This window comes from Rhea pennata, chromosome 2 (assembly GCF_028389875.1).
Source record: "Rhea pennata isolate bPtePen1 chromosome 2, bPtePen1.pri, whole genome shotgun sequence".
Taxonomy (NCBI): Eukaryota; Metazoa; Chordata; class Aves; order Rheiformes; family Rheidae; genus Rhea; species Rhea pennata.
In genome coordinates this window covers 129,069,434-129,094,716 of record NC_084664.1, presented here as the reverse complement: position 1 = coordinate 129,094,716, position 25,283 = coordinate 129,069,434, and the positions used below count along the sequence as shown (strand labels likewise).

The following is a 25,283-nucleotide window of genomic DNA, read 5'->3' as shown; positions in this document are numbered from 1 at the left end:
CAATACCTTTTCCAAGTCATAAGTCAACACCCATCACCATGATCCCCCAAAGTAATGTTGGACTGTGACAAACTGCTCTTTGGAACGATCTACACCATTCTGTACCATCATGGGCTTAACCTTGATCTTTGTAGGACATATTAAGCAAGGCAGAAGAAAGGAACAACAAAATAAAATAACCTTAACGTGCCCAGTGACTTCTCCTTACATTCAGAAAGTTATCTTTCCTCCAGCTGAACTCTGCAAATGCTGCATCTCCTTCAACAGCAGATACTAGATAGGACAAGCTTTTCTTTAGTTAGTCACTAAGTGCCAAATCCTAAGTCTCATTACAGTTATCTTTAACGGGGAACTAGATTTAGCTACATTATCCAATCATTAATGAAGAAAACCTTTTCTTTAAAGCCCAAATGATTTAACTTACAAAAAGAATTCAAAATAATGTTCTCATTTTTATTATTATTAGTCTTATTAACTGCATAATTTATTGTGTAATAATACTATGCTCAGTTTAAATGAATGAGATGCAATTTTGTGTCAGTATTATTCCTGACATCAACACCCACCCAGACCTCCTTCGGCAGCCAATGTAACTCTCTCTCAGCATATCCTTTTTGTCCCTACCTGGCTGTTGCTTAATGAAAGCTCTCATTTCTTTACCTGTCTGATTTTACTCTATCAGCAGTTATGCAAAACCAATAACAACAGAAAAGCAATGGTATACTACCGCGAGGATCAATGGCATTTGCCAGCCTTTACCACATAAACTCGCTAATGCAGAGAGCTGCTCTTAGAGTTGTCCACTTTTCTATAGGGTCCAACTGAGGAGTTCTGCAAAGGTGCAGACCCAGCTTTGCCGGTCTCACTGCAGAACCAAGGTCCTTCCCTCCCTCCTTCTGCCTTCCTGTCTGCTCAGCTTGCCAACCTTACAGGGAAAGGAAAGGAAATCTTTACAGATTTGGGAAACCCCTATACTCCTTATTCTATATATAGCCTTCTGTGACTACTGCAATGAAAAAAACAATTAGTAACTGAAGGATGCAAAACATAACATTAGTAATTACATTTGGGCTTCACCAGTCGGTTTTTTTTGTTGGTGGCAGGATTATATTTCATTAAAAAATAAACTCTCACACCTTTGTATGTTTTAAAATATATGGCTGATTTTATATTTTAATTAGAAACTACAAGGTGTTCAGGTGGACCTGTGATTCCTGATACTTTGTTCATTGCAGGTAGTGGGGTTTTAGACATATTTTTATCAACATACCAAGGTATATGTTTGTTACAGGTAATTACATTTTCATTACATTACATAATAACATTTTACAAGTGTTACAGATTAAGTAACACTTTTTTATATATATTTCTGAAGTGCACATGTAAAAGAACAAGGGTTTAATAGGAATAATATTAAAATCAGTCTGGCTTTATGAAACTTTAGTGAAAAAGTGAAAAAGATCACAACAGGTCAGGAAGGAGCAAGAAGAATCACTACAGAAATAAGGATGTAGGGAAAACTATTATTTTAACTTGTATACCAAAGGAGGCTTTTAACATTGCTTTGTGTTCTATCTGATTGTCTCTTACAATCATTCCGAGTATTTCTGCAAGGCAGTGATGAAAAAAATCCTGTTCTCATATTTGACAAATGAAATCCATAAAATAAAATTTTTTAAACAAGATAAAGACTCTAAAATTTCTTGGACTGACATGTATTTTCTTTTATAAATAGAAATAATACCTTCAATACACAGAAGTGAAAAAGTATTTAATAATCTTGGAATAGTCATATAAAAAAGAGTCCCAAAATGTCTTAGGCCTGAGCCTTAACATTCTTATTTTCCACTTTACCCTGTAGCTCCTGTCACTTCTCAGCAGTGAGGTGAGATGCTGTATATCCCACTCATCTATCATAAAGTAAAATATTTAGTGATACCATTGAAAAACAGAGAATGCAGTGCTAAACAATCAGCAAGCGTGTTATGGAAAGAAAACACTGGTGCAAACTTTAGTGACTAGCCAAGAACGGACACTAGGACTAAGCTAAAAAGAAAAGTACAACAAGCGCACAAAGAGTTACAAAAGACTGTAGCTTCTACTGGCAAAAATCAAGATGGAAGTAACTATGGGATCTGACTGCTACAGCCTGCGTAGACTCTGTGCAACGGGCTGATCTGCCCGAGTCCACCACGGGTCCCCTTTGGTTGGTACATCTGGACTCCTTCCACAAAGCCAGGCGTGTTGGGAGAGAGTGGGAGCCCAGCTCTTGCTCCACCACCCCGACGGCACTGAAACATCTACCTCGCACTGACACAGATAGGGCAACGCTATAATTAAATCTTATGCCTGTTGACTTCAATATAAAATAATCCTAAATATAATCTTGAAGTTTGTCTTACACCCCAAAACTAAACTACTCAAAAGAAGTGAAGTGACACTCTCCTTATCTTATTCTCCTAAAATCATATTGTGCACATAATCATTTCATCCCTATAAACAAAAGAAGCTGCCTACAGTGCTTAGATGACACAGATAACACAGATAACACTTTCCTGAAACAGTCTCCAAGCTACAGCACATTCTGTACCTGTTTTTGTTCTTCTCCTAAGCCGTCCCACATTGAAGCTACAATTTTAGAGACTTCACCAAAAGTAGCATTTGGGTTTTGGCCCTTGATGGCTGCTTGAGTGTCTCGAAAGAATAATGCATAGGCAGACACAGGCTTCTGTGGCTCATTTGGGTCCTTCTTCTTCTTCTTTTTGGGAGTTTTGGGTTTCTTCCCCATATCTGAAGCAGGTCTCTTCTCTCCACCATTGACCTGTAACATAAAATGAGAAAAGTACTATAAAAAAGCCAATTTAACTCAGCTAGCTTCTGTAAAGCACAGACATTTTGGATTTTGAAAGTAAAATGTCCTTTTATTTGTTATCTTTGAAAATATAAATGTTGACATCAACTGACCAAATGCATTATAAATATTCTAGATTATGTAACTGTTTCTCTTGAAGTGCTTTACATTTTGCTTTCATATAATTGTTACCTCATTTATAGTTCACCTAGTCATCTTTTCACCTCTTGTCAGTTTTACTGCTAATGGCTATTACATGCCTATCAATAATGAGTAAATCCAGGGCACGTTTCTTTATACAGTGACCACCAATTCAGCGAAATGAAACATCTGAAGATAGCAACAACTCTGTAATTTCCACCTACCTCTTATCCTCACCCTTTTCCTTTAGAGGCCTACCCTGGACTAGGGATCAGATCACTTTCTGCTGCAACTGGTGTGCATCCTTCCACGGAATTTGAAAGAAATTTGATTGTGAATAAAGTGACTCCTTATTAAAATCTTTAGAAACAAAGTTTTACCAGTATGGATCAATTAGTCTGGACTCCTATAGCAGATCATTTTTGATCCATCTAGATTTTTTTCTCTGTTCCTCTACAAGAAAATTCCTAGTAGTTTGAAAAAAGGAGTGAAAGAGGAATAGTGTATGGAAAGAAGTGTACATGCATGTTTGTGTACCAAAAAAATTGCATGTGAGGACATGCACATTTGTGAAGTGCAATTATGCTTAGCTATTGAATAGCTCAGAAACCCTAACCACCACCACAGCACCCTACTTTCTCAGATGACTTACAAGCCTATATATAAAGGGACATTGTTCTAATTATTCAACAGCTTGGCACTCCATGGTAATGTATCTTCTGTTGACATGATCATTCAATTCACTATACCTCAAGCAATGATGTGTCATCTAACCAGAAGGTTAAGAGGCTTTTTTCTCCTGACGGCATGGCCAGTGTACTGCACATCATAAGCCGTTTGAAGTATGAGAAGATCAAGGGTGTAAAAGTCACAATCAAACAGGTATAACTTTCATTACGTGCTTGTATTTTTTTTTTAATAATGCTTATCAAATGACACATCAGAGCAAGATGCTCTTCAAATCAGCAGAACTACGTGACAAAAATGGCTGCATATTCTCAGCTTGAGAGAAAATCTTTTTTTTTTTTTTTCTTACATGAGTCACTATGTGATGCTCAATAGGGCCCAGGTGACTACAGGGAACAACCTGGATCTCTATGTCTTTTTAAGCATGAGAACAATATGATAACCACAACTTGAAAATGAAGTTGCTTGTTTCACAAGCATTAGGTTATACTAGTTATATTTTTAATATAAAGTTAATAGCCTTGGAACTTGCTGGTAGTATTTCAGAAAATATGGAAAAACTGCAGCACTGTGCACCCATCATTAAGTTACCTCTGTCAAGCTTCTAGTCTTTTGCTATTATTTCAGTCTACAAGATAGACAAAACTACCAGCTAAATGAAATTCAAAGGAGCGTTGTGTGCACGTACGTACTCTGTGCTCCCTGGGTAACTTGGCAACATCAATCCAAGCTCTCCAGATAGCTCTAAGCAAAATCCATGAGCAAGGAGCCTTGGCAATAATTGAGGTCATAGTTAAAGTTTTTCCTTCATTATTTGCCAAGTTTTCCCAGTTTTCAAAGTATTTTGCACTAATGAGATTTACAAGATTTCTGTATATTAGGACACCACATCATCTAAAATACTCTTAAACTAGGTGATGGGCTATGGAAACTTGTACAAGCGTCTTCTGGTAAATCATTCTGAGAACAGCTCTAAGACCAAATTCTCCAACCTGACTGAACAAGAGACTTCAAAAACCCACTGTTAAAAAGAAAGTACTCACAGAAGGAATTCTATTTGTCTTATACAAAAATAACTAAGTAAAAGGAATACTAGAATTCCAGTACTAATATCCTTGCAAATGGCTGAGATGATGGCCTACCTTATGCTCCTATCAGTCTACCAGCATCATAGACTCCACTTCTAACCACCAAAGCAGAGACAGATGGGAAATAAAATAAAAAACGTATATTCTGCTAGGCATAGACTTGTGCCTCAAAATCCCTAGAGGTGTAGTTAGCTCATCGTAATCCACCTCCTGTCATGGCTTATTGCTTAATTATGGTGATGTATTTAACTTATTTATCACAAGAAAGCAATAATCTTTCACTTTAAAAAAGTGTACATTAACCATGTTGCACACATAATACATCACAAGAATATCTAGTGTAGGGTTTAAAACTATCAAGTAAGGCGCATTGTGGATATCTAAATGTCCCCGGAGAACTTGGAAAATGTCTATAAGCATATTTAAAATAAACTGCAATAGTACCAAAGCCTTTAATGGAGGTAGGAGAGCTGTTTTATGCACACTATCTTGCAGTAATCGCTGTAGTTTAAAATAGATTTTAATCAAGCACCATCTGCATAATAGCATGAACAGATAACAGAATTCTACTTATAACTCTTATCATATAAAGTAAATATTGCAAAACCTCTACCACATAAAGAGAATATGCTGCAGCAGTTCTCTGGTAATCATGTTTCTGTTAGTTAATTCTTGGTACTTGCAGTCTTCTCACTATCTTCCCTCTGAACTACATTATTTGAAATTTGCTCATAAGTGATATTCAAATGAGCATGGAGGAAAACCCTGTCATCCAGCTCTGGAGAGATACATATTTGCAAAACAATAATGCTTTCAGCATCTCACAATTACGCTTGGCAATAACAGAATACATGTTTAATGATCCAACAGTAAGAATTATGGCAAGAATAACCTAAATGTAATATTCTAATGGTCAGAATAAAGCATGTGGTAAGTGGCCACTTTGTTTAGAATGTTTTTATAGTTACTTACAGCATAGATTTTTAAGTTTACCTTTTTTTCTTCTAACCACAGTCCTACACACTGAATTTAGAAGACTGAAGCAGACTTAGGGATGTACTGATGTACCTGCACAAACAACTGTTGTGGTCAAAGACTACAGTTCATCTTTCCATAGTCCTAACCAGCTTTCCATTCGTACAGATGCCGCCTCATAATGATGCTCTCGGTGTCACTGACCATATGGTCAGGGCATGTCAGCCCTCTTGCTTTCAGAGTGACAGTCTACTACAACCAAGTACTCTTTAACACTGCTCCTTTCTCTCTTTTTGCTCTTTAGCTAAGAAGTACGTGCAGTTTCAAGTCCAAGTGACCATATGAAATGGCCCTTATTAGAATGGCCATTGCCAAAAAACACTTAGTAGCTGCTGCCAGTAGCTATGTATATACATTTCTTCCATGAAACCTAGATAGGGCTTAGAATAATTTAAATGATATTTACCACCAAATGAACTGCCTGGAAGCTCAGTTCATGCACAATTACATCAGTTTCTAAAGTTTCTTTGCTGCTGGTATTTGGGATAAGTACATCAAGTTTATATGGTAATTTCTTAATGCACTCAAATCAGTGGTGCAGTAGGGATACAATTATATTTCTAGTCCAAAGACATGTATTTGTTTATACCTTTGGTCATCCCCATTTTATAAAGTCATGCAAACACAAACAGAACATTGAGATTTCTTTATTTTCTCTCCACAGAGAAATGAGTAGAGTTGTTGGAGTTTTCTCTACCAAATCTGCTATCAAAGGTTCAGTAGATTCTCTGTTAAACGTAAGTCTCGGTATTCAGCTGGTATAAATTAATGGAGGTCATCTGACATTGAGGTTAAGGACACCTATACCATTTGAAAATATACTTTGTCTTTTTGATGAATGTTGGTAGAGGAATTGGCCAACGTCTCTTGCCAATTAAATAGGATAATGTCACTGTTGTTATTAATAATAAGATGAATTCAGAAAGACTTGTTTTTTACACAGTCCTCATGGCAGAAACATCTTACTGACTTCATGAAGCTGTGCTTTGAAATCTGTTCCAGTATATGATGATCTCTGGTAGCCATCACATGACTTCAATGTGTGTGCCGCTATTTAATGATTGAATTGTTGGCTTTGAGCTATTGAATCGTTTCACACATTTACAGGACAATTTATTAGATAAAGAGAAAACTCTAAATTTAGCTTAACTCTAAAGTTATTGGCAGGTAAAAGAGCTCTCCCAAGAGTCAGAGCTGCTGCTCTGTGGCTTCCTGTCCCCATCCAGTGTTTTCTGGAATGAGAAGACCCTCCTCACATACCCCTCCAGAGCAGCTCTGAGAAAATCGTATACTGTTACAGCTGTGGAGATGGATCTCAGTAAAAAGCTGATTTATACTAAGTATCCGTATCCCTTCACTGGCAGCTTCCATGAAGACCAGTATGACAGAAAGGTACACAACAGAGGGCTTTAAATCGCAAACTACAACAATATACTAGTTTCTTATACTGATTAATCAAAATCTCTTGCCTTTACAGAGGGATAAAGGAGCTATTATATCGGATCAGCTATTCTAGCTCAATACACTGTTTCCAATTGTGGCCAACTTCAGGCACTTACCAGGAAGATGTAAGAAATCCCACAGCAGACAGATATGGCATAATCTGCCCCCCCACCAAGCTTGCAGTTTAATCCCTATTAGCCAGAGACTACTTTAAGCCCTCTTATCATCAATTTCAAGATTCTTTAAAACATTCCTGTTAGCACCTAAAATGATAATTACAGAAGAATTTGAAAGTAATGTGTCAAGGCCTGCCTACTGACTAATTTTTCTTTCTCATTTTGTGTTGTGTTTTCCCCTTTCTGATCTTTCACTACTTAAACTAAGACAATTTTAAAGAGAGGTTTCCAAAATAACATGGCTTGTTAAAAAGATCTACACTATATAAACTGGCATCCACAAAGGCAGGATCTACTTGGTATGTAGAGTTTCATATTTCTTTATTGAAAATATTAGCTTCAGATGAGTTACTCTCTGCACGAAACCACCGTCCCACATTTTTGCTAGCACAAAGTGTTGAAAAAGTACATCACATATAGGGGTTAACTAACTGAAGTATTCAATAAAAGAAAAAAAGATACCTCGATTATTTCATTGGACTTTCTTTCCAGATGTTTAAAGATCTCAGCATCTTGCACAATCCCACCAATATATAAAAATACTAGCAAAGAAATAGGAGCAGCGAATATATTATTCTGAAAAAGCAAAGACTGCCTGGAATTATTTTTACATGGTTGTACTCTGAAGTCTCCCTCAGTAAGGAAGTGCTCATTTAAAATGTATGAATTATTCACTAACTTTTAAAATGTAAAGTTTGTGAAATCAGAGTAAAATCCTGAAATAAAACTTTGAATCAGAATTTATTCTACACATAGTAAAACATATGTTTCCAATTACATGATTATTTTATAGCTTGAGGCATGAAAAACAATATAATTTGAAAACAAATCAGACTTACATTTCTTGACTAGATTATACCTCCTCAGTGACTCACAATATGTTTTTTTTTTTTTTTTTCACATTCCTTGCAAGTCTGTAACTTTCCCCACAAGTTATGGCTATGTTACAACATCTTCACTACTGCATAATAGGACCGCTATTTTGTAGTGACCGTAAAATAGAGCTAAGAGGTGCTCAATTTCGATATGCTCTGTCCAGTTTATTGAATGACTGTGCTAAGTCATAATCTTTTTATGTCTCCAAAATTAAGATAACATACTTAACTTGGGTGTGTTTTTCAGGATCTGGGGAGTTTTGAGAGTTTTTTGCATGGAAGTTGCTATATAGATTGTTATTTATCATTTAAATAAATTTATTATTTATTACTTAAATTATTATTATTACTTTCTGCCTGTACTGACACCAAAATGAAGCTTCAATATATCATGCTGGAGCATCAGTACCTCCAAAAATATAAATGCGTAATGAGCCTTTGAGTTTTTCAAGGCAAGATTTTAGAAGTTATTAGAGGAACTTTCTGTTCTGGTTGCATGATGTGCACTCATCTTTTGATCAAGTAGCAAAGATTGTTGTGCACACATTTCACATTTTTTATAGCAGTAATTGCTCAATCTTTAACTTGGAAGAAGCATCCATTCTATGCAAGTTCTAAGGAACCTCAACCTTTATATTAAAGTCCTATCGGAATGGCTGTCCTTTAATCTTTTACAGGATTCCAGTTTGTTCACTCAAAGACAAATGATGTCATTTACTCAAGCTGCCTGAAGAACCGACTGGAAACTGAAAATATGTATTCATAACCCTTTTTTTCATTTCATTCAATCACCAACAATTAAAAAAGTATCACCTTAATAACTGTGGCCATATGTTTCATTTAGCAGGTCCTAAAAATATCCACCATTTACATTGTAATCCTAGCATCTAAGCCTACCTTAGAGCTATCTTCTCCTTCATCTTCATGGACTGAACTGGATGGTGAAGGAGTTGCAGATTTGCTTCCAGGTGGAGAGGGTGAGTTGTGAGGAACATTGTTTCCACCCATATTCAAACCAAGCTGTGCACTGAGCTGGGACTGGTTAATAGTAGTCAGCTGCCCGTGCTGCATCATTCCTGGCTGCCTAATATCTGCAGGTTGAACCCTTGGCCTCATGGTTGCCATCTGAGGATGGGAACTATACTGGGCTCCTTCTGTATTCCGTAAATCTTGCATCTACAAGAGGAAAAAAACTGTATTAAGCATATCACTAATCAAGTGCTCTGTTCCTTTAGACCTCAGTTTGCCTGATTGGCTGCATCATGTTTAAAAGAAATGGCAAGTACTTAAATAAACATATAAATATTGGAAATAAACAAAATAGGATATAATTGACATTTGCAAAACACTGACCACTATAAACTGTTCAGGCTCTAGCCTCAGCCTGTGGGAATAGCATGGAGCACTGAAAGCTTGTTTTGCTATAGGGGGACAAAGGACACTGCTTTCTTTGACTGTATTTCAGAAATGCAAACAAACAGGGGCAGATTTGCATTCTGAAGTTCAGAGTCAGATCAGAACACGAATATTCTCAAAATTCAGGACAATTTCCAGTTCCTACTGTTCTTCAAAAGATTTGTGCGTGTTTGAGTGGTGAATTGGGGATCTAGAGTTTTTTGAGTTTGAGTATCTACTATTAAGCCCAAATCTACTCTGCCTTGTGTTGCCCCATGAGATGCAGAACACTGACAAGAAGGATTCACTCATTGATAAGCCTGATCAATCGACTTCTGCATTGATTTGCTGCTAAGACATACATGAACTGAAAGCCCTGAAGTTGCAGAGCTGACAAATGAATCCATTGTGCTATGTGGGTCACCGCGTCTTAGTATTAACGAGACATACTATTTTAATTCAAGCAACAAATTCAGTCTCTGCAAGGGAAAGAATTAAAAGCACTGGAGGATGAAACTTTTTTCCTATCCAGAGGTCAAACCTACCATATACAGATGCTATAGCAGATTGCCTATAACGTCTTTCAGTGTACTCAGAGAGATGACAAAAGACAAAAGAGCATCAAGGAGAAGCTCAGGTTTAAGGTAAGGTAGGTGATTTAAAATTAAAGTGTCAGTTCAAAGCTGAAATGAAATAAATATAGTTGTTTTTCAATTCATCAGAAAAACATGCCATACATATTGAGTAGCATCTGATGGGAACGAACTATCATTGCATAAGTTCCATAAGGGCATGTGTTAATGAGTCAATATATTAACATAACCACATTTATTTTCTGACAGTCTTTGTTAGAAGTGTCATCCAAAATGTCTAAAGATCACTCAAGGGTTGTTTTTTTCTTTTTTACTTTTTACAACTCATGATTTCTATATCTTCTCTCTCTCATACACACACTCCTGTGTATCGGAGCAATCTATGAGATACTTTACAACCAGTAAGCTCCTGAATCTGGCTCAGAAAAAAAAAAAAAAAAAAAAAAAAAGATAAATCTGGAACGTCACCCTTTTTTTGATTATTAATAGAGTAAAATATTACAAATTTGAGGAAGATATTTTATGAGCTTGGAGATTGATTTCTGCAAAGCTGACTAGCTGGCAGTAAATCAAACTGATAAGACCATTAGTTCTGGAATACTTACTGCTTTAAATGTACTAGTATCTCTAAAAAAGTATTTGAAATAGATTCTGACCACATGACATCACCATTACACCTGTATTTATATTGCTGTAGAAATTAATAGCTAAAAAAAGGGCTTATCAATACAGACACACTCAAGTTCATGTGATGACTACCAAGCCTTGTGCCTCCGGCCGGTAGCTGCGGCGCCGCGGCCGTGGTGCCCAGGATGCTCTGACTCCTCCCGGCTGCATCTCCTCCCCATCCAGCTGTTCTTGGCAGGGGAGCAGGCGGTGAGCGGCCCCGGGGCCACGCTTGCCAGCGCTGCTCACCAGCTGCTGCTGGCGGTGGCTGGCAACGCGCGGCCCCGCTCCCGCACCTCCGTTTTTTTCTCCAGGCCGGATCGGTGCCAAGAAAGAAAACTCTTCAGCACATGACAGCAGGCTGGGAAAGCCATGCCGATTTTTTAATGGGAATACTTCTCCTACTGGCTTCACGAACTCTGAGATGTAAGCAAGCACTCTTTGAAAGTCTGCTTCAAACAGGTGCTTCAGGGTTTCGAATAAATTTGCAAAGTATCCACCTCAGCGAAAGCAGCCCAAAGGCTATAATTTTGATTATTTTTTCCCCAGATAAAATTAAACACACTAATTTATAAAATTAAACAAGTTAATTTGTTAATTTACAGAATTAATTTGTAAAAGCATTATTAAAACTAATGCTACTTTATTAAAAGCTCTTTTATTTAATTTTATTAAAAACATTTCAAATACTATCAGATATTGCAGAGTGTTCTGTATTTGTCGTCTTTAAACATCACGTTTTTAAGCGGTTTGTATTCACATGTAGGTCCAGCACTGGAGGACTGCATACAATGTGTTTGCAGATAGCGTGACACCAACTGGTGGCAACATCATACACTTTGCGGAGACAGGGGGAGAGAGGAAGAGGAAGGAGAGCATCAAAAGGTAGACGTGGGCAGCATGCCCGAGGAGACCAAATAGGCAGACAAAGTAAGTATGCACGTGGTTGAAAGAGGACCTTTCATTAGTGAAATTCTGTGGATTGCAAATGAATAGGCTCAACAGAGGAAAAAAAAACAAACTTTTTTTTTTCCCACGGGGGCTCAGTTTATCTTTTGAATTTTTAAATCAGAGGAATATCAGTTTACTTTTAAAAAAGCAGCATGGAGACCTCTTGTTGAACAATATATGTTCCCCTTATGGTGTTAAGACAGAAACCCTCACCCAAGGGCTCTGCCCACGCAGAAAAGCGCGACCTGGGCATGTGCCGGCAAGCCCCTCTCGCAGAGCCGTGGTGCTGGCAAGGTGCCCCTCCAGTACAAACTGGCAGCTAACCACGTGAACGTTAATCGGGAATAGATTACACCGTGGAAAGCATCTGAGGATGAATCTTAACGTTTCTAAGCAGTCAAGAAACTTCAAGAACTGTCCCATTTTCCCTGCTGGGTTTGAGAGCAGTCCGGATGAACGGGAGCCACCAGTGAAACCCGCAGAGTCGCATCACTGCTATGGCAGGGCAGTAGGCGCCCGCTGCGGACGCGATGCTGAGCTGAACCCTGCGAATGCACTGGCCCTAATCGCACACAGTCTCTGCCAACGTTACGTGCAGAGTATGACCAATTTCTTATAAAGGGCTTCCAAATCAGATCCTTCCTATTCCCCATTCTTCCACATGGAGTATAAGAAAACCCAGCGACGTGTGGCTGAGCGGGTGCTCTGCTCAGCGTGCAGAAGCAATGCTGCGAACGCGCTCTGCCAAGCCCAAGGCTGCACGCGAATCCTGCCGGGTGGCAGAGTCCCAAACCGGGAACAAAGTTCTGGAGTTTGAACGCTGCAGCAAATAAGGACAGTCTTAAACTGACACCTTCCATGCCCTCTCTGACGAAGCGACAGTGGTAATATCTGGCGCTTTAATGCCATTTCTTTTCATGGCTATTTCATTTTTCGGTTTGCACTGCCCTTATAGGCAGAAATCGAGCATCCGCCCATGTAAGCGTTCGGCTGCAAGTTCAAAGGCACAGTACGGGCTGCTGCTTCTGAGGGGTGTACCTGCAATCCTCGCATAGGCACACGCTGAGCACCCAGCCCAGGCAGTCAGTTCGTCGTGTGATGGAAAACAAGCTCTTGGAGAAGCACCCTGCTCAAAGTTACTGAGGTGGTAAGAGTAAAACTAAAATGCTTTAAACATTAAACCATCGTTCTACTCATTGGCTTAAAGCAAAAACGAAGACGAGCATTTTCGGCCAAATACAATCACATAATCCCTATACAGAAACATCTTACTGTGGGACAAAATGCGTACAGTATCCTAATCACAGACTCATAGAAAATAGTGCTAGAAGGGACCTCAAAAGGTTATTTAGTCCAACACTTTATCTCACAGCAGGATTAGCTATACCTAAATCATTTCTGACAGATGTTTGTCTAACCTCTTCATAACCTCCCCAGGCAATTCTTGTGCTTAACTACCCTTACACTGGAAAGGCTTTTTTTCCCCCCCCTACAATGTCTCACCTAAATCTCCTTTGCTGTAATTTAAACCTACTACTTTTTGCTCTGCTCCCAGTGGACATGAGGAATGTTTTTCCCCTTCTTCCCAGAGAACTTGTATGCACCTGAAGGCTATTATGAATTTCTATTCAATTTCTGTTCTTTAGACTAAACAATCAAACATGAAGATTGAAAGACTTTCTTCATATGCTGTATTTTCTACATCTCTGATCGTTCTTGCTGCTGTCCTTTGGATTATGTCCAATAGTCTTCATCTTTCTTGAAATCATGCCCAAATTCCACAAGATACAGATATCCTCATCTGACACAGTATTCAGAGAGAATCCTTCAAATCTCTATAGCATGAATACATAATCTATAGCACACAAAAATCCCTCTTAGCTGTCTCTCTGATATTACCTGGTTAATGATGCAAGATGCAGAGAGAGTCAAATGTCAGGATTCTTACCTAGCAACCCAAACGATGACTTTAGGAAGATAACAGGTTCTTCACAAGAAGAATTAGGCAGGCAGTTTCTAATGGAACGTGCTGTTAGCATAATAATTCCTATGTTATTTTACTTGATCTTGTAATTAAGAACTGTGATGGAACATACCTCTCAAAAGTCCAAATTGTCTCTCCCTATCTAAATGCATTTCTAAAAAAAGTAAGCATTCAATGAAAGGAGAAAGACAGGTTGGCTTTGCAGATTAAAATAAAAATGACAGGTCGAAGTCTAAGCAAGAAACACAAGGGATTCTACAACTGGAGATGAAAACATTAAAACACAAGGAGAAATACATAGAGCTCAGTCACTGAAGCAAGCAGAGATCACATATTCCACTACTCTCGGCAAATTCAAGTGGAGGCACAGCAGGCAGTATTTCTATTACCACCATCAAGTCTAACAGCAATTTTTGCTTAGTTTTTTTACTAGCTGAGAATTCATGTGAGCTTTTCTGAGGCAGACTGCGAAAACAGCTGACTTTTTTTACCTCTTGTCTGGGTGGTCAAGACTAGTCAGGGAGAAACAATTTTATGTACTATGTAAGGCTCTGCTTCAATCTGTTACTTCAAACAAAGATTTTGAGAGAAAAACGCAGAGTTGTGGGTGTCAAGATAACCCACAATGTGCTTCCTTCTTCACTAGTGTCACCTATTTTAGTCACCATGTAGATGCAACACACCTGTTATTAGGCATCTTCTCATTTTTATTTCCAGGGCAAATTTTGCCAGTGCTTGTGCCATATTCAAACTGAACTTTTGTCTATTAGCAAACAGTGCTACATTAAACTGTAGCACTAGCCCCAGTGTGCCAATCTCCTGAAGAGTATGGAGATTTGTTGAGGAATTTTGTTGTTTTTATCTTAGGTTTTTTATTTTCTTGTACCATAAATCATTGTACATCTACAAGAAATTTTCCAGCAACAAAAAGATACTTACTAAAAAAGAGAGAAAGAATTTGAATTTGAATTCTGACATAATCACTTGACTCTGCAAGTCAAGGTTTCAAAAGAAAATAACGTACAGTAAGATACAAGGCAGAATTGTGAGAGTTAACATACGGAAAAGGAACTGTTTTGTGGAGAATACATCCATCATTTCCCGTGAGAACAAACAATTGCAAAACCAACCAACCAACCAACAAACAAAACCTCATAAATTTTTGTAATGATCAAAAACACAAGCAATATCAGTGAATCCTCACATCACAGAACCAGAGTTAAGTTTAAGCTTAAAAGAGTGTCTTAAAATACAGAAATGTTTGTTTTAGACACTCAAAAAATGTTTTACAAAGCTCATACGTACTTTAAGCAGCAATATCACATCATTAGTCAATACATATTGGTAGGTAGGATTCCAGTCTCTTGAAATAAAAAGTTTCATGTGTTTTGATTTTTTTCTTCATAGTGAGGTACAGTGACATAACTTGAAACTGACTGAACATCTGCATTTGTATACCAGTGAAAAATAAGAAGTGACCCAACATTTACAAGTTTGAAATCTGGACGCAAGTTAGGATTTACTGATTGGAGTGGACAAAGTTGGTATGTCCTAGCATGAAGGAAGGCTGATCAAACCCAAAGATCCACATAATTTTAGGTCTCTTATTTGCATTCAGCTATGCTTTAAAGTACAGATCATATCTGCAAGCAAATCTTCTTGCTACACCCATTTCCAAGAATGAGCTTGGTCTGAAGAAAGATTTGTTATGAAAGCTGGTGTGATTGTAAAACGACCATGGAGAACCATTCAAAACACATTGAGAGGAATAACCCAAAGTACCACCTAACAGGAAGAAGGCATGTGTATTTTCATCATCTCATTTTTATAATTCCCTTCTATGTCAGCCAACAATATAACAAAAGTTTTAAAGTAAGTGGATATTGGGGAGATATTTCAGTGTTGTATATGAGTGTATTTTACATACCTTGCTGGGTGCATAAAATGAAAAATGAAAGCATAAATATAAATATAAATATTTATGCTTTCATTTTCATCAGCATAAAATGAAAGAATCATTCAAAATTTATGCTGATTAGGAAAAGAGTCTTAAAATTAAACAGCAGAAACCCCACATATAAATAAAACCGTATACTAAAAAAAAAAAGAAAACCCCAAACCAAAAACACACTATTAAATTTACTACTCTAATCTTTCCAAAATCATTCTGTTAAAAATTAAACCACTTCAGGTTGCATTATACAGTACTGGTTCTGTAAGTGATCTTAAGCTCCTTTAAAACAATTATATACTCAAAATGTGACTGCAAAATTTTATAGCACAATTGCATAATGACAAGAATGCAGTAATATACAGTTTCTATAGCTCTTGGTACACAGTTAATTTGGTGACTATTAACATTCTTTTCTACTTTATGTTTTAATATCCTTTGAGTCACACAGGGCCAAGGTCTCAAAACTAATCATAAAAAACTAGCAACTGCTATTCACTCTAATATAATAACCCTTTATTTAAAACAACTTTCAATAAATTTCATTATAAGAAGTTATTAAAAGGGTTAAAAACCTATTAAATGTCAAAGAATTTGCCTGACTCAAACTTCTAATAAAGAAATAGAATAGGTTTTCTTTCTGAATTATTTAAATCTTTACTGACTGTGCACTGAACCATGAAATTAGAAAAGTGTTATTAGAAGTGTTCTCTGATTTTTATAAAAGTTGTAGCATAGAATATATCAAACCACAGTCTTTAACTAGACTAGTTAAAGAAATAGGTTTTTAATCCCAAATACATGGTTTTCACTGATATAAAGGGTCATAATTAAAAGTCTGGCCTGCAAGCTGAAGATAATAAAATTATTATTACAGGAGCATACATGTTCATTTGGTATATTCTGGATGCACGTTTCCATTTTAATTTGGACAAATATCTTCAATTTTGTTTGATCTTGCAAAGTCCACTAATTTGGACCCTCTCAGCAAACAATTAGGCTTTTAATAGTGACTCATTTTCATGAATTAATGGTGAATAATTCGTGCTATCTGTTTTTTTAAGTGTCTAATGCTTACAAGGCAACAGCAGGTATAGGTTGACAGCAGACAAATGGAACCTAGGAAGTGCAAGTCATATATTCTAGCATGCATCTCTTGATAACAATATTATCTCTTCACTGCATTTTGCAAATAACAACAGAACCATTTTGTATTTTGCCAATTATTTACATACAAAAAAAATCATGCATTCATCACATTCATTTTAGTGTTGCTAAACAGCTCCTGAGTCAGCAGTATATTCACAGATTTCCTCAAACACACCTGAATCAAGAGCTTTTCATCAAAAGAAATGAAGTCAGAAAGAGGCTTGGGAAAGGCAATATTGTTTCCCCTTCTTTTAGACAATAAAAATAGAAGCATGCAAGGGACATGAAATGATTAAATTTAGGAATTCAAAATAGATCTTTGCAAATACTACAAACTGTGCTAAGCTATGCTTGTTGTAGGGCAAGAGGAAAAAGGGGACGTGAAGACAATTACATTCATCTTTGCAGTGCTCTGATGCTGTGCTTGTCCAACAACAACACAATAGCCAACCTGAGAGCTTTGTAATCTTCTGTGGCTTCCATTCCATTCCATTCCATTCCATTCCATTCTGTTTTTTCTATTATGTTCATCACAACAATATCAAACTATCCTCTGCAGGGAGTTAAGCAACGTGACCACTATCTGTCATGTGCCGTTCACTCTATCTGCTTTAATAGACAAAGATAGCCTATACGCAAAGCACCCTGTCCATAAAGGAAGCTTTATTGATAAAGTTGTATTAATAAAACCATCTGAAGCGTCTTTCTTGTTTGACTGTCATCCACAAGTAGCTGATTTTACAAAATTTCCAGCAGATTTTCAGAGAGAATCCGGCCACTTTTGAGGGATGTGCTAAGCGCTGTGCAGGAGTGAGGAAGCAGTCAGTGCATAGTTGTGTATCTCTCAGTGATGCCAATGGATTTTACTATGCATATTTTAAATATTTTAATATTTTAGTGTTAATATTTAGAGGATTGGCCTTTTTACACTTTAAATAAATCAATTTGCAATGAGATACTCCAGTTCATCACATTTCAAAAGAAAGTGTAATTTACATAGCATTTAGGAAGTGTTTAATTTGAAATAAATTGGATATATTAGAATTAGACTTAAGTGTTTAATAAATGTATTTAAGGATGTTAACAGTTAGGAAAGAATAACACGTGACCTGACTATAATATTTATTATGTGAAGACTGTCTCGACGTGCATGATTTGGTTGTGCCAATAATAAATGCCTGGGGCAACATGGATGCAGTCATTTCCTAACTTGACAGGTAGGAAAGTCTTTGAGGAAGATATAGTGACCTTGAATGACCAAGTAACCCTCTAGACTTCTAGTCTAGTCAGCCTCTTACATGGTTTTAATGAGCTTAGTGTCAGTAAGGGATGGCTGCCCAAGCAGAAGATAGTAGACGTATACACATTAATGACAGACACAACAGGGAAAAATAAAGACAGGTGAAACATAAAATAGAAGAGGTATAATTGCAGATCATTCCTGGTGAATCGATACTGTATGTCTTGTTAGTTAGATCTTCTCCCATTCTCATCTCCTTTTGAAAAAGCTCATCCCTAGATTTTAATAGCTGCATTATTTCAATGCACAGCAACAATTTCCAGAACTCGATGATGAATTGTGCTCCACCATTCCCACCCTGTATGCCATGAAAAGTTCAAGGACAATGAAGAGTCATTTCTTTCTAGGCTGCAAGTTTCATTAAAAAGCTATGAAATTCTCAATATTCAGCATAAAGCAAATAGACTTCTCAAAAGTGACTTGTGTGGAATTCAAGTTCAGCTAAGCTTTGTCCTTCAGTATCTTTGGTGGTTCCTCTAACCATTCCATTTGCCCATCCATTTGCCAGAGAAGACTGTTGCTCATTGAGTTTATCTTCTCAGAAAAGCCATGTTCCTGAGGTTCAGTGCTAGCAGACTGGCTCAATGCAGGGGATCTCCACATGGGAAGGGACAGAAAGTTCTCTCCAGTTAGGGAAATGTTAGGAAAAGTTAGTCATGCTAAATCTGCTGTGACACCTGCAAAGTTGGTGCAACACTGGGTGTCTTATGTTTCCTAACTCCAGGAAGGCCTGCAGGATCTGTTCCGCATCTTATCTCAGTCCCAAGAAATGCTGATTCCTTCATAAAGCTGTACCCTACAGTACATCAGCCTGAACTAGAGATTTTGTAATACAGTCAATGAAATTTAATCCAAGTATGTTGTTTCACTGAAAAAGGCTTTTGCAAGGGAATCACGCCTCTTTCCACGGTTGCCCAGCAGTTTAGGTGCTGTCTAGAAACAAAGGGCAGAGGGATCTCAAATGTAAATCTCTGGATCCAGAAGGCAGAGTAGGGCCTTAAACCTGAGTCTGCAACACACTCTAATCATCTCATTACCCTCTCATCGGACTTATGAGATTTCCTGCTGTTCTGAACAAACATTTAGGTCCTTGTTTTCATTCCAACGTCATATGAAGCCTGATCTTTAAAATTGACAGGACATAGCAGATCTAGTCTGAAATACTTCATATTGTCCCTCCTAAGCAGCGTGATGTGGAACATCCTTGCAATTTTTGCCTAGAGCCACAGTGTCCTATCTGGGATTGCAGCTTATAAATGGAGTTGTGACTCTGACAAAATCTTCTACAGATTTAACCATAAGCAAAGTCTGAATATGAAAAAGGTTAGGAACAGCTGGATTAGGAGGACTCAGCTGGTTTATAGTTATCAAGGCTTATTGATAAATACCACCCTCACTTAAGCAAACAGTCTATTTTAATGGCCAGCTCAGTCTCAGATGGAGAGGGCAGCATCGTGTTAGCTCTTGCATTCCCATGCACAACAGTGTACTACATACACTGCTGTGTACTACATTGTAGTAAAGCAAATGAAACCTCCCATAACTTCCTGCCACCCTGATGCTAAGCTGCATAGAATTGTGATTATACATTATTCACTGATCAACACTGTCTTTGCTGACAGCCCAAGTCATCGAGTTTCGAGGTATGCATTTTGTGAATTTCCACTTGATTCTGGACTAAGATCACTGTCCTTGATAACCTCGATAACCAAGATCAGTTTTTTCCTGGCTGATGCCAATAACTCTCGAAGGAAAACAAACTCCAAACAACTCTACTTTTTTATCGACTACAAAATCATAATTTAAACCCAAAAGAATGAGTTGGATGATTTAAATGACTTCAGTCAATGGATCTTTTATCAAATCTTCCTGTTGCTATGCTGCAGCCCTGTAAATTCTTAGTATGATTGATAGTATAAACGGAAGTTGAAACAAAAGGTCTGCAAAATGTTTACCTCACAAGGGATTGTTTTTCATAAATATGATCTTGTTATCAAGTGATAAACTTACTGATATTTGTAACTAAATTGTCATAATTTTCCTAGCAATATAAACCTAATAATTTAGAAACCTAATGCCATAGTCAAATACTGTGAGTTTTGTAAATGTTAAGCATATGTGTTACTGCTAGGCAAGACACTTTTTGTAAGTTATGAAAAATATGCTTGGCTCTCAGGGAAAAAGCAATTTAATGATATGCTAATAAGTCCATCATTCTTCTGTATTATATTATTTACAATTTTGTCTCTAAAACCTATTTAACATCTCCAGTATAATTATCCATCTGCAGCTTGCCAAGTCCAATACTATAATTTTGAAACAAGAAAAATTGCAATTATTTTAAACTATATAGAAGATGAACAGATATCCAGCAGTCACAAAAGATTAAAATTAATAAATCTATACTGCTTAGTGTCCATTACATTACAGCATGACAGAAGTCCTTCCTGGAAAACTTCTTTTTAATTTAAGAGCATCTCTTTATTTTGCTGGTCTGATTTTTCTAAATGTTGGATAACTTCCTTAATAAAGCCTCATCAACTTGCCAAAACCATTTTCAGAGGAAAAAGCAGAGGTCAAAACTTCTTGAAAAGGAATAAACTTAGGGCAATCACAACTTCAGGTTTTCCCCCCCCCCAACTTATTATTCAGACTCTTTATTCCTTTTCATTGTGAAACATCTTATTCATTCATCTTCAGAATAAAGCAGGAGCCTCGGTTTGCCTGAGAAAACTTTCTTTTTCCTTTATGTTTCATACTTTTATCATTGCCAAGCAGCAACCAGCAATTGGGGAAGTGAGTTTTTATGACCTTTTATATAGTGATTTTGGTCTATTCTTGCATGTCAGGGAAGATTACTGAAGTCTGCGGTAAGCATGTGCTGTGATTAAATACTTTTTTTGAATAGCTTTTCTAGAACGAAAAAAGTGGTAAATCCTTGTATAGTCAGTCACAAAACTCATGGTACTTCACCCATATGGTATGAGATCCACTGCAACATAGAAAATGTTTATGGTGAGATTTAGGGAACTAGTTCTGAATTTTTGGAATGACTGCAAGAAATTAGCTTCTAGATGTAGACACAAGGTGAACTCCAGCATCCAGAGTGATGATGTCTGGAAAGAAGAAAACCTTTCAAAGAAATGGCCCAGATGTTTTCTCAACATAGCCTCACAAGTTCACTAAAGTGTTGAAATGTTTATGTCTGGGTTAATAGTAACATCATTTTAAAGAAAACTGGATGTTTTCTAGGAAGTTTCCCCTCTTCTCTTTCTTCTTGGATAAGGATCTGGCCACACTAATCTATTTCTCCCTTCTGCTGTGAACTGTCTACCCTACTGCCAGCTGAAGCTGAACAGGAAGGTAAGTGATGATATTCATACAGTACAAAATGCAATTACTTACTTTTCCCAGATTTCAGGATGTTGTGAGCACATCAAGCTTGTTCTGAAATTCCTAAATTCTTCTGCTGCCCTGGTCAGCTCTGTTGACAGACAGAAGCTTTGCTTCGAATTTTCAATGTATTAATGGATCAAATCCAAATGAATATAATTGAATAAAATGCACCCAAATCTGAGACGCGACCTATGCACTGAGCCACAAGCTCACTACTTACACTGCCAAAAGCTAACCCAGGAAGCTACCATCAACAGACATGTACTCAGATGCTGTGGAAACAAATATTAAATGATTAGAAAGATTACAATCTACATAATTTCAGATGGCTTGACATAGAAACTGAATATGTCAAATAAAAGAAAGACCTATCCACACTGTTTTGTCTTGGTCACATGCCAAAGGCTATCTTCAGGTGAGCTCTTCGTGCCAGTGTACTATCCAACCAGTGTATAACTTTACATTGTGTTCCCATAGATCTTTAAATATCAATAATACTCTAGAATAGGGTCATCCTCTCCCAGTAATCATGAATATTACAAGTACAGAACACACCATATGATCTCAGCATAATTCTACCAGCAAAAGAATCATTTTACTTATTTCAGGAAGAAATTTTAAAAGGTATCTTCTGCATGTGCAAAAGTGCATTCATGACTGTGCACATAATTACTGCAATTATGAATGCAATTCAGGTAAACATGCAAGCAAACCAGTAGCTAAGCCTCTAACTGGCAATTTATGTGTGCCCTTCCTCAATTTGCATGGGCAATTTTCATAATTAGTATCTCAGGTTTAGTACATAGACCTCAGGACTTGGTTTACATAAAAAGTCTGACTGAATAACTAATGAAGGACTGATGAGAGATGTGTGAGCAACTAGTGGAATAAGGAAATTAGAAGCATATGGAAAGAAAATAAGCTGAACAAAGTCAACTTCAGCTTATGCATCAGCCTTTGTTTACTTTACATTTTGAAAGGGGAAGATATGAGTAATGCAGCAGACCGGTCAGGTTCCCTCAATTATCCTTCCTTCTCCTGTTTTCAATACACAGCCTACCCTTTCGGGTAGTCAAGAAGCACAATGCTTTTCAGATAGACAAGCTATATATGTATAGTGTAACTTAGAGTAAGCAAAATTGTCATTTTAAGTGTCTAACTCTTCAGTGTAGAAAAGCAGAACAGTTGCTTATGCATGTAAAGCCAAAACAGAGTCCCAGTGGTGTTTACAGGTATGGAACTGAATGAGTTTACAAGTGTCCTCTTCTTCTGAAGAATACAGGAAACGTTCTGCATTCAAATGATAGTGAGATTTCAACAAATTATACTTCTGCTGCTACACTTACAACCATATTAATACAACAGCTTGGCTTGTTTGTTTTGCAATTTAAGAAGAAAATAGAATAAAAGCCTTTTAGAACGAAAAAAAAGAAAAACATACTCAGATACTTCTGTTAACCTTGATCATTAACTACAAAAAGACATTTGCATTGTATTTATATTCTTGGTTTCTAAGGAGAAGTGCACCAAAATACTCAGAAAATATGCATATGCTTGAGAAACGCGAAGGATCCCAAAGTGCCTTCTATTGACCTGCACTTCAGATCTTGTATATGAAAACTACCACTGATTAGATAAACCTGTAAAATCAAGTGCAAAGTATTAAAGCAGGCCATTGCATTTATAGAACCTTTAAAAAAAAATTGCTATTTCTACAATATTTAGGAAAAATTCCTGAAAAACTTTCAAAAATTATATATTTTAATTCTGAAAATTTAGAAATTCCTTTTGAAAATTCTGAGATGCTTTTACATAGTTTGGTAACAGTCCTGGTTCACATGGTTTCTGAAATGGATTGCTTTTATGCTTAGTGTTGAACAAACTGCATCTGCTATATTAAGTGTGTGGGGTTTTTTTTTTATTTGCTTGTTCAGATATAGTCATATATATAGAATAGTTGCTCCCTATGATAATTCCAGATGATAGCACCTGCTACATTCTAAAGGCAAGAAAGCTGTAGGGATAGTAAGTGGGACTCTATTCTTGCTATGAAACAGTAAATAGACTTCTTAACTGAATTCTAGATAAATTAGCAAACTCTGCCACATAACAATCAATCCCATTTAAACACAACCAAGAGAACAGGGCTGGTGTCTACAACAAAACAAAAAAACCCCCATCAAATTTCTACTCATAAACTTGTCATGTCTTAAAATAATGCTTGTCATGTCTTAAAAGAGCTGCTCGGGAAATTTAATTTGGAAATTTCTGACACACGATAAACACTGCATCATATCATAACTGGTAATATAACTAGTGGTTAGTAACTGAAAAGTAACTAGTGGTTACTTTCTGAAAAAGAACTGGACTATGCAGCAAGTAAAATAACAGATGCTAAATCTCATGTTTTAATAAAGGATCTTTTATAGGTAAGTAACCAATACTACCATTTTAGAAGTATAATAAAAAGAGAAAAGAAGCTTTAAAAAGAACTAAAGAAGTGCTGTCTTCCCCCTTCTCCATTAAGGTCTAACATCTATAACATCTGTAACATCTGTATCAGTCTGGAGCCAGACAAGCTTTAAATGCATCCAAAATGGTCTCCTCAGGTTTTAAAAAAGGTAACAGAAAACTCGTAACAAATTACTCTTGATCTATTTGCATGTATGTCTGGTCCAGTGAACACACTAAAAGTAGTTTAGAATGATAAGCATGTTATCAATGCGATGCTTAAGCTTTTCAGCCTTTAATTCATTCTGTAATTTCAGGACTAGGAAACATAAAAATGCTCCAAAGGCAAATATGGAAACTATAAGGTGTTAAAATTCTTTGTTAACTTTTTCATTTTCACCAGTTGAAATATAGGTGAATAGTTGTGGCAACTTATAAAGGCAAGCCATGTATTTCAGCTATTTCATTTTCTAATTATTTTACTTATAAGATATTTTTCCAATATCTCCTTCTATGTTATTTGATGATATGAATATTACAACAGCAATCTCTGACTGAAATTTTGGAATGCACAGATTAAAATTCCTATTCATCAGAACACCACTTTATTAGAGAATGACATGGTATTTCTACCCTTAGTGAGTGGCTGTCAGTTCTGATAATCTTGAAATGTTAAAGTCTGACTGGACCAGTGTGGCTGGCAACTAATGTGACTAAAAAAACTTTACTGAAATTAAAGAAAATGTTCTGTTTTTACTGACAACGGTTTAACAAAAGACATCTTCCTGCTCTGTAGCAAATCCAAATACTATAATTATTATTGTAAAAAGTACAACAGGAAATTCCCCCCTCACTTCGCTCCAAACTATCAGAATCTGCAAAAAAGATGAATTCATTTAGCTCTGCATCTGTGAAGGATTCTGTAAAGTCGCCTGCGATTTTTTTTTTTCAGCACACAGATTCTGATACAAAGACATAAGAAACAGGAAATCTTTCTTTCTTTTGACATTGACAGGACCTGAATCAAGGCTACAGTTTCAATATATTTTGAAATAACCATCTTCATGATTTATTGGTATAATAGACAGACATAGCATTTTCATAACCATTTTGGTGAAATGCTAAGCACTCACCTCTCCTACGCAGAATAG

The 25,283-nt window shown here is 36.8% G+C and overlaps 1 protein-coding gene across 1 annotated transcript in view; it reads right to left on the bottom strand.

Annotated features, from left to right (window-relative positions):
• The window catches only part of TOX (thymocyte selection associated high mobility group box), a 218,228-nt gene that overhangs the window by 35,820 nt on the left and 157,125 nt on the right, over positions 1–25,283 (bottom strand). Inside the window, exons 4-5 of the mRNA XM_062568213.1 lie at positions 9,194–9,472; positions 2,591–2,821 (exon numbers count right to left, since the gene is read on the bottom strand). Of these exons, the coding sequence (XP_062424197.1) occupies positions 2,591–2,821; positions 9,194–9,472 (510 nt within the window). The remainder of the gene's footprint in view (positions 1–2,590; positions 2,822–9,193; positions 9,473–25,283) is intronic.